The sequence below is a fragment of the Leptopilina boulardi genome, unplaced genomic scaffold (assembly GCF_019393585.1).
Source record: "Leptopilina boulardi isolate dan_hultmark-lab unplaced genomic scaffold, ZJU_Lbou_2.1 LbouV2_351, whole genome shotgun sequence".
NCBI classification, from domain to species: Eukaryota; Metazoa; Arthropoda; class Insecta; order Hymenoptera; family Figitidae; genus Leptopilina; species Leptopilina boulardi.
In genome coordinates, this window is record NW_026137920.1 from 3816946 (window position 1) to 3835290 (window position 18345).

General features: G+C 32.0%; 1 protein-coding gene across 3 annotated transcripts in view; it reads left to right on the forward strand.

Moving 5' to 3' along the window:
- The first annotated feature begins 8028 nt into the window (after positions 1-8028).
- The window catches only part of LOC127286154 (nucleolar protein 4-like), a 100704-nt gene continuing 90387 nt past the window's right edge, over positions 8029-18345 (forward strand). For all 3 annotated transcript variants that reach the window (XM_051312470.1, XM_051312471.1, XM_051312472.1), the window contains exon 1: positions 8029-8644. In XM_051312470.1, the coding sequence (XP_051168427.1) occupies positions 8600-8644 (45 nt within the window). In that variant the 5' untranslated portion in view covers positions 8029-8599. The remainder of the gene's footprint in view (positions 8645-18345) is intronic.

Below are 18345 nucleotides of genomic sequence, written 5' to 3' on the forward strand. Positions count from 1 at the left end.
CGTACATAGAGACAGGCGGCTTTCATCTGCTCGACGGTAAAGGGGAGCCGAAGCAAAACCCCGGTGCGAGTGGGTCGTGGTGGGTGGTACCCGTGACACGCGTACTTTGAGCTCGAGTCTGTGTTAGAGAGAAACGATATCGTGTGGGCACCACGATTTCAACGTGTTCTATACGTCGCCCCTTTGGTACCGATCGAGCGAACCTACATATATATATATATATATACAGACTTTCGTGCGATAAGCTTCATCCATAGTTCGCTGACAAGACGCACTATATTGACAATACGAGAATATATATGTAAAAATAAATATTTTATTTGTTTTACACGAAAAAAAGTATATATATATATATTCAAAGAAAAATTACAAATTTCTATTTTATTTTTTCGAATTTTTCCCCAACATTACTTATGTAGACAGTTTAATAATAATTTAATTGAAAAATTAACTTGAAAAAATAAAGAAAATTTATTTAGAAGGAGCCCTAATGTTACCCCGATTTTACGCCCCTGATATTGATCACCTCGAAAGTTTATTTTCTAGTAAAATTCCACAGGGTGATGGAAATTGTTCAATTTTTGTTTTAGTTGGTCTGAAATAGTAGCAAGCACGAAGTGTATAGGTTGTATTTTATTTTCAAGCTGATGATTTTTATTAAAATGCAATTTTGTGAATTCAAGATGGCGATTCAAAAGAATTGATTTGCGATCATTGCAAAGAATCTATTTTTTACACAAAAAATTGTTTTTTTAAATTTCCTTTTAAATTAAGCACCAAAATTTGGTAAAATATTAACTAAATTCTTAATTCTTTAGTCAAACTTTTATCCTGAGCAAAAACAGTAACAAATCGCAAAATTGAATTTCAATTCTCCTGAGTTCATTCACTTGGAAAATTAATTTGAGAATAAAATTTTATATAAGCGTAGAAATATAGTATATACTATTTTCATCAAAATGTGTCTCGAATAGTGTCAAGAATAATCTTAATATTTTGTAGTTCAATTTTCCAATGATTTAGCCCCTAGTTATAAAAATTTGCTAATTTAAAATGACGATTAAACAATACAGAACCTCAGCCCCATGTCAAGTACCTTAATAATCCGCCCCTGGTGATTAAAATTTCATTTTTAATAATGTACTATTTATCATTTCAATCTAATTTTAATAATTAACTAAAATTTTTGGATTTACTATATAAATACAACTATCAATAACCTCATGTTACGGTCCTGTTATATCGATCATCAGCTCGAAAGTAAAAATCCAAATAAAATTTCACAATAACATAGTAATTGTTCCATTCATGATTTTATGTATCTTTTGCAATGGCAAAAATGCCATGAATATATTTTCATTTACTCTCCAATTCGTTGTTAGTTCTAAAAAAAAGAAATTATCAAATTCAAAATGGCGACTAAATTCCAAATGGCGATCAATTTAAATGCTATTTTTGTATAAAGTTACTTGAATCTAATTGAGCTTAGTCACACCCGTTTATTGCACCCTTTCTTTTCCTTGAAAACGTTTCAAGTTACTCAATTCTGTGTCAATTTGTTGGCGATGCAAAAATTCGCGATGCGTAAAATTGCCACTTATGTCCACGTAAATACTTGTGCCCCACTCACTCTCTCTCTCTCTCTCTCTCTCTCTCTCTCTCTCTCTCTCTCTCTCTCTCTCTCTCTCTCTCTCTCTCTCTCTTTCTAGCCCTCAGCGTCAAAGTTTCAATCTCTCGAGACGATTCAAAAGTTTTCAAACAATAATGAACACATTTGCGGTGAACAAACTTTCTTATTTTATTTTTTTTCGACAAACTTGGCCGAAAATTTTTACAAACTTTTTTTTGGATATTTTTTGCTTTTAAATAAATAAATAAACAAATAATAGTAATAATAATAATAATAGTAATAATAATAATAAATTTCTTTTATTAAGAGAATTTTGGAAAGGGATCAACTCTAAAAACCGTTAAGAGTGATTTTCCCTATTATAAGTTACGCGATAATGACACTTACGTTTTTTCGAGTTGAGTTTAATTAATATATTCAATTTTTGCATAGTTCTGATTAAAAAATCGAAATTTTTTTGAAGAAAAAAAAAAGATTTTATATAAAATTTGTTCATGATAGAAAAGTAATTTCTTTTGGTTATAATTCCTAAATCGTTGATGATGATAAATATAGAGTGGAAGTTTTATTTTTGGATTTTTGAAATGACTGGGTTTTCACCTTGAAGAGGCCAATCGTCGTCAGTATACGAAGCGAGAATTTCTACCGCTATTATAGGAACTTCTCCACCCTTCGTGGGTTGCAAAGCCTGCTGGTTACATCTTTGCACGTGCGATGAAGACAGAGAGAGGTAGAGAGAATATTCACTAGCTCTGTCTCACTCTCTTCAAGTATTTGACGTTTCTCTCTCTCTTTCTCTCTCTTGTCCTCCCCCTTTACCCCTATTGAACCACCTACAGAATGAGGATTGTAACCATCCTCAATACCCTTCTATTCCCCTCTCGTTCTCTTGTCGAGTATTAGAGCTGAGAATGCATTAGAGGTGCTGAGGAGGAGGTGGCAACGTGGCCACCATGTGTGGGGCACAAGAAAACTTCTTTCTTAGGCTCTCTTGCCGACGTATATATCTGTGGTCGATGTGCTTCTCTTACACACATAAGATTGTATAAAGAGCCTCTCTTCTGTACTCAACCAAACTCTAGTGTATCATATTCCTTTTTCATATAATATCAATATCATTCAAAACAAATTTTTATAATACTCTAAATCCGTATAATCAAAATAAGCAATATCATTTTTAAACTATGGAAATACTTTAAAAAAATAATTCGAACAAATATAAATTAAAGGAAAATTCTATATAATGAAATTCTACTCAATAAAAAACTTTAAATGTCTATTATATTTAATTGAAAATTCGAATACAAATTCTGATAAATAAAACTTGAATCAAATAGAAATTATGTGAAATTAATTTTCGGTTATATTAAAATTATATCATATAGAAAAGCGGAAATTCTTTCAAAAAAATAATTCGGATAAAAGAAAATTCTCTCTAAAGAAATTCTATTAAGTAAAAATCCCAACGAATCACGTGGAGAAATTTTAAAAGGCCCACGTCAGGAAGCTGCAAATTCGCATGAAACAGGGAACCCGATCGGGGCCACAAAAAAGCCCTATTTCAGTCCGATTAAAGCCAGGGCCTGGTTTGGCACCGGTAGGGTTCCCTGTTTCAGCCAGGTCAGGGCCAGGTTGGCGAAGTTCTACACCACTTTAAAATATTTCCCTGTTCCCTCATATATTTCTCCAATTATTCATTATCTAGTATGAAACATTTGCTTTTAGCCACTAAATACAATACAGCGCACTAATCACATTCGAATCGCATAAACTTTTGTCACTGTATTAGATTTTAAATTTAAAGAAAAACAGAAATCTAAATAGAATTAGTTGATTTCGATGATTAATGTTTCTTTTAGAAACTGAATATATTATTTTACAATTACGATTGAGTTTTCTAAAAAACCACCTTTTCAGCTACTGCTTCGTCATCGATTATTTCTTTTTTTCTTGATTGTTTGCGTTCTCGCACCAAAAGTGAATCTGAAACATGAAATGAATTACAAAAATTATATTAGAAAAATTCTTTTCTAGCCGAATTTGCCCGAAATGCGACAGAAAGATTTCGGCGTGAATTTTAGAATTAACCAATTATAATTACGTAGATAATTATTCTAATTGGTTTATTTTAAAATTCCTCCCCAAATTTTTCTGCCAAATATTGTTCTGTAACAAATGAATAACAATTCGGTAATTATTGTAATGTTCTAATACATTATTCTACAATTGTAGCAGAATTAAAAAAAGAATTCTCTTGATAATTTGAAATATACCAGCACGATCTCAACTTAAATACCCCCTCTTCAAACCGTTGTTAATGAATTCGGTGAAATATTGAATTCGTGAGACCTAGTCACACATGGAACATAAATAGGTTGAGAGTCACTATAGACACCCAGGAGCGAATGGTTAGAAAAGGTATAGCACGATGAGGTACTTGAGTGAGTCGACTATAGGAGGAAAGTGGGAGGGGGGAGTTCTGGGGGAGCAAGAGCAATGACAAGAGGGTGAAAGGAGACGAAGGGAGAAATCTCCCGTTGCGCCCACACTGGACTTGGGTTCTTTTTTTTCAAGCAAGGGGAAAGGGTCTCTCTCTCACACACTCACTTCTCGGTCTTTTCCGTCTATGGAACTGGAGAGAAATATATAGACACACGGAGGGTCTGACATGAGGTGCGGTGAAGGCAAAGGGTGAGGGGGTGGATGGTCGAAGAGAGCTTGGTCTCTCTTGCAAAAGGGGGAAAATGGGGTGAACGTAGAAACGTAGATCCATAGGGGTGCCAAAGCAAAAAAAAGGGTAGGGGACCACAGCCCAAGGCTTCGGGAAACCAGGGTTGTCTACTTTGTTCGATCGAAAGAGATGACTCTATGTCTCCCTCTTTTTGAATCGAAAAAATATGCCTTTTTTCTTAATATCAAAATTACGATTTAGTTTTCTAATAACTACTCTTGCTACTGCTCCATCTAAAACAAAAGAATAAGAAAATTAGTAAAAGAAAATGTTTTACCTTGGATTTATATAATTTGTGAAATTCACTAATGTTGTAACATGTTTCAAACGCAAGGCATATTATAGTTGTAAAGCGACTTAAGGCTTTAGGGAAGTCTCACTCTCTGACTTTGGAAGCTGATTGTAAGTATTAAGTGGGTCTCAAGTTTACACTTTACGTCGATGTCTAAATCTAAAAGGCATCCTTGAAACTCCCTGCGGGAAAGTTGAATGTTTTTTATGCTCTTGCGCGAAGCTTCTTTGCTTGTGTGTATACTTCCCCCCTTGGGGCAAACTGTTGCTTAGATCGTTATCGACTAGCGACTGACACGATAGGGGTGATTCTACCTCGCGGGAAGGAAATAAAAAAATAATTCACCTTTCTCTCTTGCATACTCTATATATATATTCGCAGCTGATGACTCAGGATAAAAAAAAAAGAAAAAGGAAAACGATGAGAAGTTTTAGTAGATTATTGGATCCAATTTTCACGATATCTAGAATTCTAAATGTGAATAAAATGAAATTACTTATTTCAAAGAAATTTTGATAATTTTTTTTTAGTGAGACTTGAAAGTACAGAGTAAAAATTTGATATTAAAGTAACATCTGTTGGACAATAAGTAACAAGTCAAGTGTAGAGATATATATTATATAATGTGTAAAAAAAGGTACATACCGTCCAAAGGCAGCAATCGTAAAAATCTTGAGAAAAAAAGAAAAAGTAGTATTTTATGAGCAACTTCAATATAAGTTGCTCATTTCTCATAAATTTCCTGGGTCCTTTTTCCTTATGATCCTGCGCGATGCCTATTGCTGCCTGAGTTGAATCGTTTATTCCTTTCGCAGTCGATGAAGGCGCTTCTTGAGACCTTTAACGGTATATCTACTTTGAAGGTATACATATCTTTCATCAAGAATCCTTGTTCACGTCAAGTGACGCCAGGAAGTGCGTAAATTCGAGAATCGAACACTTCGCCAATAAATTGACTCTATACATATATATAAGATCCCACTGTGAAGTGTCGACTATATATACTTGTGACCTCACAATTTCTATAGATTTCCATATTGATAAGACTGAATATAGTGAGCCGGGAAATAAACTCCCTTGCAAATATGCTAAATTTCAATTTGTTTTCCTTAATACTATGTACTTTTTTTTTACTTCACAAAATCACTGTTGTCTTTTTGATCGATTTAATCTGAAACAAAAAGATGAATTAATTTTAATTTAATGTATAAAATCAAATTTTTATATATTTTTTTTTAAATTTCTTTCAATTATTTATCAATAATATATATAATTACTGTATATGGCCAAAGAACAAAAAAATGTTACAACCGTACCCGGCATTTCTCTATATTATTATTATTATTGCTATTTTTTGTAATTATTATTTTTATTATTATTATTTTGTTGTTATTATTATTATTATTATTATTATCAAAATGTCATGTAAATGGTTGAGATTTTGAATGAACATAACCTCAAACTAATTAGATTAGTAGTATTTGTAGTAATAGTATGATAGTATATTAGTAAATTAGTAGATATTTTGCAAGACATTTTTTTACATTCCAACCTTAGAAATAATACATTTATATAGACAAATCCTTTTTAATACTAACCTTGTTAATACTTGCAGCTGTAGACCCGACATCATTAGAAATACTCGTATTTGCCTATGAACTTTCGGCCAAGGGGACACAGGAAAACTACAGAAAAACCTCACCCGAGAACAGCCGGTTTCTATTGACAGTCGAGTTGTGAATATACATTTTCGATATTTATTTTAAACAAACACGTCCTTGGTAACTACTCAAATGCGCCACTGGACAAATAACCTTCCAACCCAACAATAGGTTTTCTAAAATTTATGCCAAATTTGTATCGTCGTTTCGTAATTTACGTAATTTTATTTTCTGGGAAATTTTCAAAATTACTGATGTAGAGAAACTATTGCAGAACAGCCGTAAATTACTGGTGTAAAGAAACTATTTCAGAACAGCCTTAAATTACCGATGTACAGAAACTATTGCAGAACAACCTTAAATTACCGATGTACAGAAACTACTGCAGATCAGCCTTAAATTACCGATGTAGAGAAACTACTGCAGAACAGCCTTAAATTATCGATGTAGAGATACTATTGCAGAATAGCCTTAAATTAACGATGTAGAGAAACTACTGCAGAACAGCCTTAAATTACCGATGTAGAGATACTATTGCAGAATAGCCTTAAATTAACGATGTAAAGAAACTATTGTAGAATAGCTTTAATGAATTTTGACTGATGGGTAACCTTGATATACCTCAATTGCAGTGAAAAAACACCAGAAAAATATTGCGAGCACCAAGGCAGTCACCCATCCAAGTACTAACCGTACTCAGCTGTGCTTAACTTCAATGATCGCAAGCCAAGGTACTTCACCGCTCGAGCTATATCATCGGTTACAGGAAAAATAATTTTTCACCCTCTAGTAGAACCTCTGATAAGAAATTTTATTTCTGAAATAAAAAAAGAAAATTCAAAAATAATTTTCTATTAACCAGTAATTATATGCTAAACAAAAAATTAATAATAACAATATAATTAAAAATAATATAAAATAATTATTTCGTTAAAAATATCAATTTAGAAAAAAAATTATTTTGGCTCACAATTTAGAAGAGAAAAAGAATTTTTTTTTCTCCATATATCCATTCACGGACTAATATATATACACAGCCTAAAGTTTTCTTATTGTGAGATGATAAAACTGCAGGGGAATAATATTCCATGTGCGCGACTCTCTCTCTCTCTCTCTCTCTGGAAACCCCTTCGTTGCAATAAAACCCCCAACGAAAATTTCGTATTTCCCAGGTTCTCTCGAGTTTCCTTCTCGTTCCATCTCTCTCGTTCTTTTTCAGACAGAGAGAAAGAGAAAAAGAGAGTAAAACCAGAAAATGGGAAATTCGTAGGGGACGTGACTCGAGGCGAAATAAAGCCTCATGCACGTTTTCGTTGGTGTACACACACATATATATATATATACAAGGGGAGAACCCCCCCAAAAACTCCCCGACACATCCGTGCGGAGAAGCCCCTTTTGGCCGATGAGTGCTGGCGCCCCTTGGCCCCTCTCGAGTTCCCCTCCCCCACTCCCCTCAAGGCTTTTGGTTCCCATTCCCCCGTACTGCCCTCTCTACCCATCCGTTGGGTTACCCACCCAACGCACCCCCCTCCCGTCTCTCCTCTTCAATGTTCCAACGGTGACAGAGAGAGAGAGAGACCCTACCTTACCGTTCTCTGTGATGGGGCTGCCAAAGTGAGGGAAGAGGAAGGGGAAAGCGCGGGAGGATGAGAAGGGGTAACGGGAGACGAGAGAGAAAGAGAGGTGGGGCGCAAAGAGAGTGGGGGGGTCGCCGTCGCGTCGCCAGTTTGCCGTGAGCGCTCGTTACGTGAGGATCTTTCTATTAAAAATCCTTCTCGAAATTCTCCGAATAAGTAAAGTTTACTATTTTTTTTTTATTTTTTCCAAAAGAATCACAGAAAAACAAACATAACCTATTGGATTATTCTTTTTTTTTCGTCCACTCGAGACGAGAAAAATTAGTGAAGTGATTATTCGTCAAAAAAAAAAAAAACAAAAATTGTGAAAAAAGGGATAAAAAGTGTTTTTTTTTTCAAAAAAAAAGTGTAAAAATTTTTTTTTTCTACTACAGTAAAGAAAAGAGATTTTCTGAACTGAAAAAAAGATATTATAATATATATATACATAGCAACGGTAGTGCAAGGAGGCCATGTGTTAAGACAAAACGGTGTGGTGGCACTTGTTTTGTTTCCGAGCTTTTTGTTTTGCTCTTTCTCTCTCGCGAGCGACCAACCGGGAGGAGCGCGTGATTGGTTTGTGTGCGGTGCGTCAGAGAGGCTCTCTCAGCGGACGAGAAGCGGAGCGAGGATTTTCCGCTCAACGCGAGGACAGGAGGCCTGAATATGTCCGCGAAGCGAAAGGCCACTGCCATCATGCAGCACCACAAGGTGAGTTTTCTCTCTCCCTCTAACTCGCTTTGAAAACATTATGACTACTTTTTTTTTTCTTCTCTCTCTCTCTCTCTCTCTATATATATATACTCTTTGCACATTTCGCGCTGCATTTCTATTCAACTTTACTATTTCCCCCACTCGACAATTTCCCTCTCCCTCTTCTTTTACTTCTTTGCCATCTCATTCTCTCTAATTTGCACGATACAAGTTCAGAGTATGTATTTTTTTTTCGTTTTATTATAAAGAAAAATTCGAAACTAATGACAAATTTCGTGTATGAAAGAAAAGAGTTTTTATCTTTCAACTATTATTTTTTCTTTACGTATTTTTTTTTACATGACCTTAAACGATAGTGAAATATAATTTTTTCGATTCGTAAAAGCAATTCTCATTAGGTTTTATGATATCTTTTACAAGATTAAAAAAGTAATATTGACCTTAAATCTGAAAAAATAAATCAAAAGTTAAAGAAAATGTTATTGATTATAGATTATTAAAGAGAGTTATGAAAGAAGTTAGGTTATGAATGGAATACTTCGATTTTATTTCGAAATTTATTATTATTATTATTGTTTATTATTAATATTAGTGGTTTTTATTTTTATTATTGTTATTTTTTTAAAATTGTATTTTATTATCGTTTAAGGCCATGTAAAAAATACCTAAATAAAAACGGAAAAGTAGTGTGTGAAGTTTTTTTCTATTATTTTTAAGTTAGGGGAAATTTAATTTTTGAAACTTTGAATTTATGTGTCACTGACATAACCTTAAATTTAAAAAAGGTTGTTTTTAACATGAAATAAAACTAAACTAAATAATAAAATTATTAATAAATAATATAATATATTAGAATCAAATAAATTCAAATTGATTTTATCGAAAATTTTGAAAAATCCATTTATATAATTTTCAAACAAAAATTATATTTTGAGATAACAAATGTTAAACAATAATTTTCATAAAATGAAAAGACCTTGCGCTTTTACAGATTATGTTATTTTATCAAATTTGGAAAAATTCTTTATTATTTTTCATATTTTCTTTTTTATAAAAAAAAGGAATTTACTATTATTATTATTTATAAATTTTTGAATTAATTAGTCGGTAAAAGTTTCAAAGAAAATAGAAAATTTTATTAATCATTCCGAGTTATTATTATACATATTATTATTATATTATATTTTTTATCAATATTAATATTGATTTTTTTTCTCTAGTATTGATCGTAGTTTTTCAAAAATTTAATGGCAAAGTTTCAATAAGTTTTTGGTAAAATATATTACATATTTTAGGTTATATTTCATAAACTGTCAATATAATTATAGTCGGTAAAGTAGAATGTTGTATAATCTATCAATATTTAAATTGAAAATTCATTATTACAACATAACCTATAAAATTTTGATAATTTTTTTCTTTTAATTTTTATTCAATTGTAATATTAAAGTTTTTAGGAGCTCTTAAAACGTGAAAAAAAATCATAGGATTTAAAAAAAGTCAAAAATCGACAAAATTTAATATTTTCTATAAATTATAATAAGAATGTAAAAATAAATTTTTAATTAAAAAAAAAAAAAAATTTAAACTCAACTTGTATATTATTGATTCTATATATTTTTTTCTAATGTTAATAATTAAAATATTCAAATAATACAAATTATCGAATTAAAAAACGGTAAAAAAAGTTACAGATTTTTTAAAGTACTTTTTCAAATGTTTATTATTGCATACTATTATTATTATTATTCTTTTATTATTATAATAATTATTATTATAAATGTTTATGAATAAAAAAAAGAAAAAAATGACACAGTTTTAAAATTCATATTTTTTTTTCTATTTAGTATGTCATCAAGAAAAAAAGAAGTATTGTGATTTTGAGAAACATTTTGCGAATTTGATTTATAGGATCGTGTCAACATTGGTGTCTATCGATAAATTCATGAAGCGTGCACACACTTTTGGGAGGTTAATATTTTGTTTTGTGCTCTCTCTCTCTCTCTCTGTTTTTTTTATTTATTATTCTTTTTTTCCCTTTTTTTCTCTCTCTCTTTCTCTCTCTCTCTCCCACTCTTCTTCCATCGAAATCACGTTGGCAGCTACCAGCGGCGTTTTCATCGATGAAATACGAGCTGCACGAACAATTTGCACCGAGCGCAAATGTGCCGCGGGTAAATGTATATATCGACAAACTTTAAAATTCCCGCCGCGAACTCGAAAGCACGCTGCTGGAAAAAAAAAATCCTCTGTGCCCCGATATATACTATATTTCCGAGTACCTCGCAATTGCTGAAAATAATGTTCCAATTGAATGCAAAGAGTGGAAGTTGGTGAAAAAAAATAAAATAAAAATAAAAAAAAAATGGTGAATTTTTATTCAATTTTCAATATATATATATAGATACACACGACGAGGTATTATCATCGAATTTTATTTTTCGGAAATTTGATATCAATAAATTATTGTTTTTTATTTGACATATTTTTTTTTTCGATTATTTGACAACTTTGCTTTTATCAAAAAATAAAATATTGAATTGTGAAAAAATCCATGCTTTTTTAAAAAAAAACTTGAAATCAAATAAATATAATATAAAATAATATAAAATAATATAATATAATAATAATAATAATAATAATAATATAATTTTCAGTATTTAAGTATTTTTCATAAAAAAAAATATTAGTTCCCCCCCTCCCCAAGAAAAGGTGTTAACTATCATAACGAAAAATTGGTTCTTCATGTCTGTTCTAATGATATTTTTTTTTCATTAATCATTTGGGAACATTGTTATTCAGTATAGGAGATTTTCTGGATTCTTTTGTCAAGAAAATTTGTTTGTATTGGCATTAAAAGCCTTACCTGGGAAAATGTATTTACAAGCGTCTTGACTAAACTTTTGAAAAGAACACAGGTTGGATGCCTTTATTTAAAAGGTCTAAGATGACAAGAGGGTAATAAACGGTTGCTAATTGGTTGTCTATATAACTCACGCCACAAATATACATGTTTATTATATGTCACAATATATTTCACCTTATTATTTAAATCTTTTTAAAATGTTTTTTTTTAATTTAAAAAAAAAATTAAATTTAAAAAAAAAAATTTTATTTTTTTTCTTCTCAATAATCATAAAAAGCGTTTACTTCTTTTAAGACATTTCACTGTCTTAAATTAAGACATATATTTAAGGCATATATATAAGACTTTTTTATTTTAAGACTTTACTGTTTCAAATACCACTAGTGTCTTAAATACCGTAAGTGTCTTAAATACAGTGTCATAAATCAATGACACTTTTAAGACATTGAAAAATGAGTTTTCTTCTTTTAGAACATTTTACTGTCTTAAAAACTACAAGTGTCTTAATTACCGTAAGTGTCTTAAATCAAGACACTTTAAAGACATTGTAAAAATATTTTTCTAAGACACTAAAACACCTCAAAATAAGTCATGTCCTTTTACAATGTTTCGAATTAACAATTAGTGTCTTATTCCGAAATTTGTATATAATTAAGACACTTTTAAGACACTAAAAGCATATTTCTTATTTTGAGATATTTCTATATTAGTGACTGTTCTAGTTTCTAATATATATGTTGACAGTAATTTTAGTGTCTTTAGTACCAAAAATCTATAAAATTAAGACACTAAATTAAATATATGTCTTATTTTGGAATATTTTATAATGTCCAAATAAAAATGTCTTAGTTTAAGAAAATTTAAAATTTTTACGAATTTTATAAGTTCCAAATTTGCAAGCGTGTCTTACACTGAAAAAAAATTCTAGTTAGAATAACCAGAATTCTGGTTAGGGTATATTTAACATTTTGATTCTAGTTAGGTTAACCAGAATTCTGGTTATTTTAACGAGAATTCTCGTTAATTCAACTAGAATTCTGGTTAACATAACTAGAAAGTAATGTTAAATATAGCCTAACCAGAATTTTTTTTTCAGTGTGGGATATTAGAAATATTTTTAAGACACATCTATTTATGAGTGTGTATTACCTCTAACGGGGGTCAAGTATAAATTAATAATAATATATATCCCTAAATTAGAGGCGTTGCGCGAATTTAAGAGCGGACACTTAGTGAAGAAGAGAGAGGTAGAGAGGGAGAAGGACTACCGTATTCCCACCTCTAAAATTAGAGGCAAGATTAAATTACATCGATTTTGGTTTGTGAAATTGGCTTGAGGAATATTAACCGAAGGGTTCGTCCCCTAATTGTCTTAATGTGTAGATTAGAAGCGCGGGATTCTAAATCAAATAAGAATCGAATTGCGATTATATATATACATATAGTTATAGAAAATTAAGGTAGGTTCGGGGTTTGTCCTCCCACCTCTCTAGTTTCTCCCTCCCCCACTTTTTCTCTCTCGCTTCCCCCTCTCTCTTCCTCTTATTTTTTATCTATTCGTGTTTCTGTCTCTATTTTTTTATTTTTTCTCTTTCTCTATCCGTCCGCAGCTTTTCCCTTCAGCTTCTCTCTTTCTCTCTCTCTCTCTCTTTCCTTCTAACGCGACGCTTTCGCGGTCCAACAGGTTATATTTTTCCGGCGGATCTCATCCTCCTCTCTTCTCCACTCTTCCCTTCTTCTCTTCTTGTCCTCTCTTTCTCTCTTTAACCCATCCGTTTATCGTTGCCTCCTTTTTTGGTATCTGTTGTTACTTTTTTTTTTTTTTTTTGGTTTGTTTCACTTTTCTGCATTTCATCCCGCCAGTGGATTTAAACTTTTTTTTTTTTCTTTTTAATGTTTGCAAGTGCCGGATATTTGCCCTGACTTGAAATGGTTCATCCTGTGAGGTTTTTTCCTTTCTTATACAAAAGAAAAAGAGAATTTCGTATATACACTATAAAAAAACAGATGTCTTACTTTAAGACACTTTTGGCCTTATTTTTAAGACATTTATTGATATATATAGTGTCTTAGTTTTTGTCCAAAGACAAAACGTTTTAATTATTTTTCGAACCAATGCGAAACAAGTAAATTGCAAAAAGAAGTATCTTATTTTAAGATGTTTTGGTATAGAATATTAAGATGTTTAAGATGTCTTAATGCCTTAAAAACGCTATCAAAACATCTTAAAATAAGATACTTCTTTTTGCAGTGTAGAGACAATTTTAAGACGTTTTCTAAAGTGTCTTAGAATAAGACACCCGTTTTTATTGTGTAGGGCCATTGCAAAAATTGTCCGTCTTAAAAGTACAAAAAAACTTCTTGTTTTAAGACACATTTGGTGTCTTTTAGACCAGGGAAAATATCTTAAAACTATAGACGCTTTTTTTGCACTTTTAAGACGGACAATTTTTTGCCGTGTGAAAATTGTTATATTAGCAAATTGAAATCAAATTATTCAGAATATTGAGAAAAGGGTAATAAAAAAATTAGTATATATGAATGAATTGTCGGTTCAATGAACCTCCCTTTCTCCCCTCCACACACATATATGGAGTTCCCTTATACTTTAAGTGCAGTAAATTACAGACGGTGAAACTTTTTCGTTTGAGTGTACTGAGTACTTCTGTGTTTCTTCCCCCCCCCCTCTCGGTTCTCTTGCCGGCAATTTATGTATCTCTCTTTCTATATAACCAACGTCCGGCTGTATATATATATATATATACAAAAGGGTCTTCTTTTAGGGCTTTACTTACCGCCTATAGGCACTTGAAATCCGCCTTTTACTAATGAGCCGTGAGATATTCTCTCTCTCTCTCTCTCTCTCTCTCCCCCTCGTTAACGGATTAAATTACAAGGGGGGTCCACTGTGGCTGAAATTAAAGTAACTTTGGCAAATTGACCGCGACATGTATTTATTTATCCGACGAGTTTCTCAAATAGCTTTTATTACAAAAAAATTTCATTCACTCCGATAATAGTTAAATTTACTTCTAAAATAGTAAAAATTATTCACAAAGTAGTAAAATTGATTATTTCTGAAGTAAAAATTGACAACAAAAATGAGCAGAAACTACGGACAGTTTCGGTTTTAATTTTAAAATAGTAAAAGTTACTTTATATACGTTTTTTTTCATTTTTCTCCGTGTACGGAAATAATAATTTTCCGAAATATAACCGAACATTTAGAATAATGTGTCGATAGATTTCTGTAAAGATTCCGATGGAATTCCGATTAAAATTATGCGTTGATATTACCAATTCCGATTGGAAATTTTACGGAAACAATTATTGAAATTCCGTTGTAATAATCATAGGGAATTCCCTTTTTTTAGTTTTCATCCGAAAACCGACGGAAATTACTATCAAAATTCCGATCTCTTTCCGTTTTTTTTTTTTTTTTTTTGACATAATTCCCTTAGAAATTTTGGCTAGAATTATTATAAAACAATTTTCATTTCATTTTCACCAAAAAAACTGCAAAGAAAATCCCCAGAAATTATGTCCGAATTTCAGTAATTATTTCCGACGAAATTCCTTACGATTTCCGACGGAAAACACGGAATTCCGACGAAAAAAATTATCGGAATTCGGAAGTAATTTTTTTACATTCCAATTGGAATAGTTTTCAAAGTGCAATTGTTTTCTATTTTCAAAAGAGCAATTTTCTTTTGGCACTCAATATGTTTTGTAAATATTTTTTTACTTCAAAGGACAATAAATATGGAAAGATTCTTATAGAAAAGTGCTCCTGGGAATTTCCGCCGGAATTCATATTGGAAATTAAATTGGAACCGGAATTCCGATACTGGATTCGGAATTCTATTGGAATCTAGTAAAATCTGTGGGATTTTTCAATAAGAATTCCATCGGAAATTCCCAGGAGCACTTTTCTAGAAATCTTTTTTCCACATGGGACCCAAAAGAAAAAAAATTGAAAGCAAATATATTTTGTTTGAAGGTTAAGTGTTTCTCTTTCTCTCTCTCACTCTCTTCTAATCCGAACGAGGGTTATTATCGATTGGCCATACCTGAAAGCCATAAGAGGGGGCTTAGGATAAGGGAAAAGGGGGGCAGAGGGAGTGAATGATGATGATGGTATAGAGGTCTATATAGTACATAGTGAAAAGGGGTGCCCGAAATCAACCCTTGCTATTTCCATCCAACTGTGTGAGGGTTCGTAGTATGGATTTCCTATATGTATAATGTGTATAAGATCAGGTATTTCGATGCCCTGAAATGGACAATATCGAGGGGTGCCATGTGTTTCCTGCATGATTCACAAGGCAGAGGTCATTTTTTTTCTTTTTTTTTTTTGGATAGAGAAATAAAATTTTTTTGAAACCTATACACTCACCCGCATTGGATTGAACAATAGAAGCAAGCAGAGAAAAAATAAATTTTTTCTTCCTTTAGATCCCAAACCTTATTGTATAAAGGTACAATGTCTTTTTGAACGCACACCCACTCACGTTTCTTGTATCCTAGATCAATATTTTGATTTAGGTACGAAAATTGACGATCATTATACTAACAATAAGTGGATTGTTTGATCGAAAATTTAGCTGAAAAACTAGTGTTTTAAACAAGTAGCATTTGCTTTCCATTTGGCTAAAATTTGCCTAAAATCAGTAATATTGTAATCAAATAGTACTGTAAAGGAATGGATCAAGTTTTAATTTTTGAAGGTTTTTTTTGGGTTCTTAACTATAATTAGGTCATGGTCCAATCCGTTAATGATTTAATTTGGCTCAAGCTCAAGTTTATCTGAAACAATTAGTACTACAAGCAAATAAAATCACATACGAAATAGAGCATTAAATGATACAAAAATTCCTTCAAAAATTATGATAATCCAATTGCAATTGGATCACATCAATATGATTTCATAAATCTTGTTTTACGTAAACCTAAAAAAGTGTAAAATGGTTATATGTATTATCTAAATTGTTTTTCATATTTCGCCATATGTCTTCTACGCATCCGAAATATGTTATTTCACCTAATTGACGTCGACAAAAAGATGTGATCAATTTTTTTTTTTTACAAAATATTACACACACACACAAATAGCGAATGAAGGTAAAAAAGAACATATATCTTGACTTTGATGTGTGGAGGTTGGAAAAAAAAATTCTCATAAAATGTTGAGAGAAGACACGTTTTTGATAAAAACGTGTGTGCGCGCCGCGATCATCGTTGTCGTGGTCTTGGCGATCACGTGGCTTGCATGACACGAATTGGTATAGGAAATGGAATTTCCTACCAACAACAACTACTTGGTTCGAGGAAAGACGAAATCGGCTTTGAGTCAGAAAGAACCGAGACGAAAGATAGAGAAAAAGAGGGAGGGGAGGGAGATGGTCTTATCGGTTGGCAGAGTGGACGTTTGTGTGTGCGCCGCATAGAAGTGGACTTAGGAGTCCTTGCCTCCAATACAAATATGTGTTTCGCACACATCAATACGGGAGGAAGGCTCCGCATATGTGTTGGGAGATTATACTATACTGTACAGAGTACATATAGCGAAACTTTTACCTTCGTGTAACTCATAGTCATATAACTTGTAGCTATAATTGTACAACTAGACCATTGCAGATTGTATCTGTGGAACCTGTACCATTGCAGATTGGATCTATGGAATATTATTGCTGAGTGTACCTAAGGAATCCTTACTATTGCTAATTGTACCTATGAGGAATCTGTACTGTTGCAGATTGTACCTCTGGAATCTGTACTATTGCAGATTGTTCCTCTAGAACCTGTACTACTGCCAATTGAACCTACGGAATCCAAATATTCCCTACCTACAGAAACCCATAGATATACATATTGTATTGACAGAACCTAAATCATTACAGATTTTGACTATGCAACCTGTGTCATTAAAGGCTGTACCTATTTTACAGGTATTTTTACTAGTAATACTTCATTACCATTACTATATTAGTACAGATTGCATAGGTAAAATCTGTAATGATTTAAGTTCTGTCAGTACAATCTGTAACGGTTTTTGTAGGTATGGAATATTTGGCTCTACTAAATGTTCCTGTAAGGGTACTACTATTATAGATTGTACCTGTAGAAATTGTACCATTACAGATTGTATTTGTACAACCTATACTGTAACAGATGGTATTCATCAGATACCATTTAAAGCTGTAGGTACTTAATCTCTATACTGTTACAGATTTTAGAACCTACAGCATTAAAGGCCTGTACCATTACGAATAGTATTTATAGAACTTATATATCATTACGGATAGTATTTATGGAACCTGTACCAATACAAATGGTATACAACCCGTACCATTACAAACCTCTATACCACTACGGATTGTAACTATGGAATCTGTATACTATATTACATGGTACTTTTTGAACCCAAAGCATTACATATATGGTACCTTTAGCATCTGTACCATTACAGATTGTACCTATAGAGTTTGTACCATTGCAAATTGTACTTATTGAATCTAAATCATTACAGATGGTACCTATGAAACTTGTACCATTACGGATTGTACTTATAGAACCTGTACCATTGCAGTTAGTTCCAATGGAACCTGTACTATTACGGATAGTATTTATAGAATCTGTATCATTACGGATAGTATTTACAGAACCTGTACCAATACGATTGGTATAAAACCTGTACTATTAAAAAACGGTATTTAACCTCTATACCAGTTTGTACATACAGAACCTGAATCATTCCAAATGGTATGCAATCTCTAACATTTAAGGCTGTACTTAGCCTGATAATTTTGGCTGTACCTACATTGCGGATTCT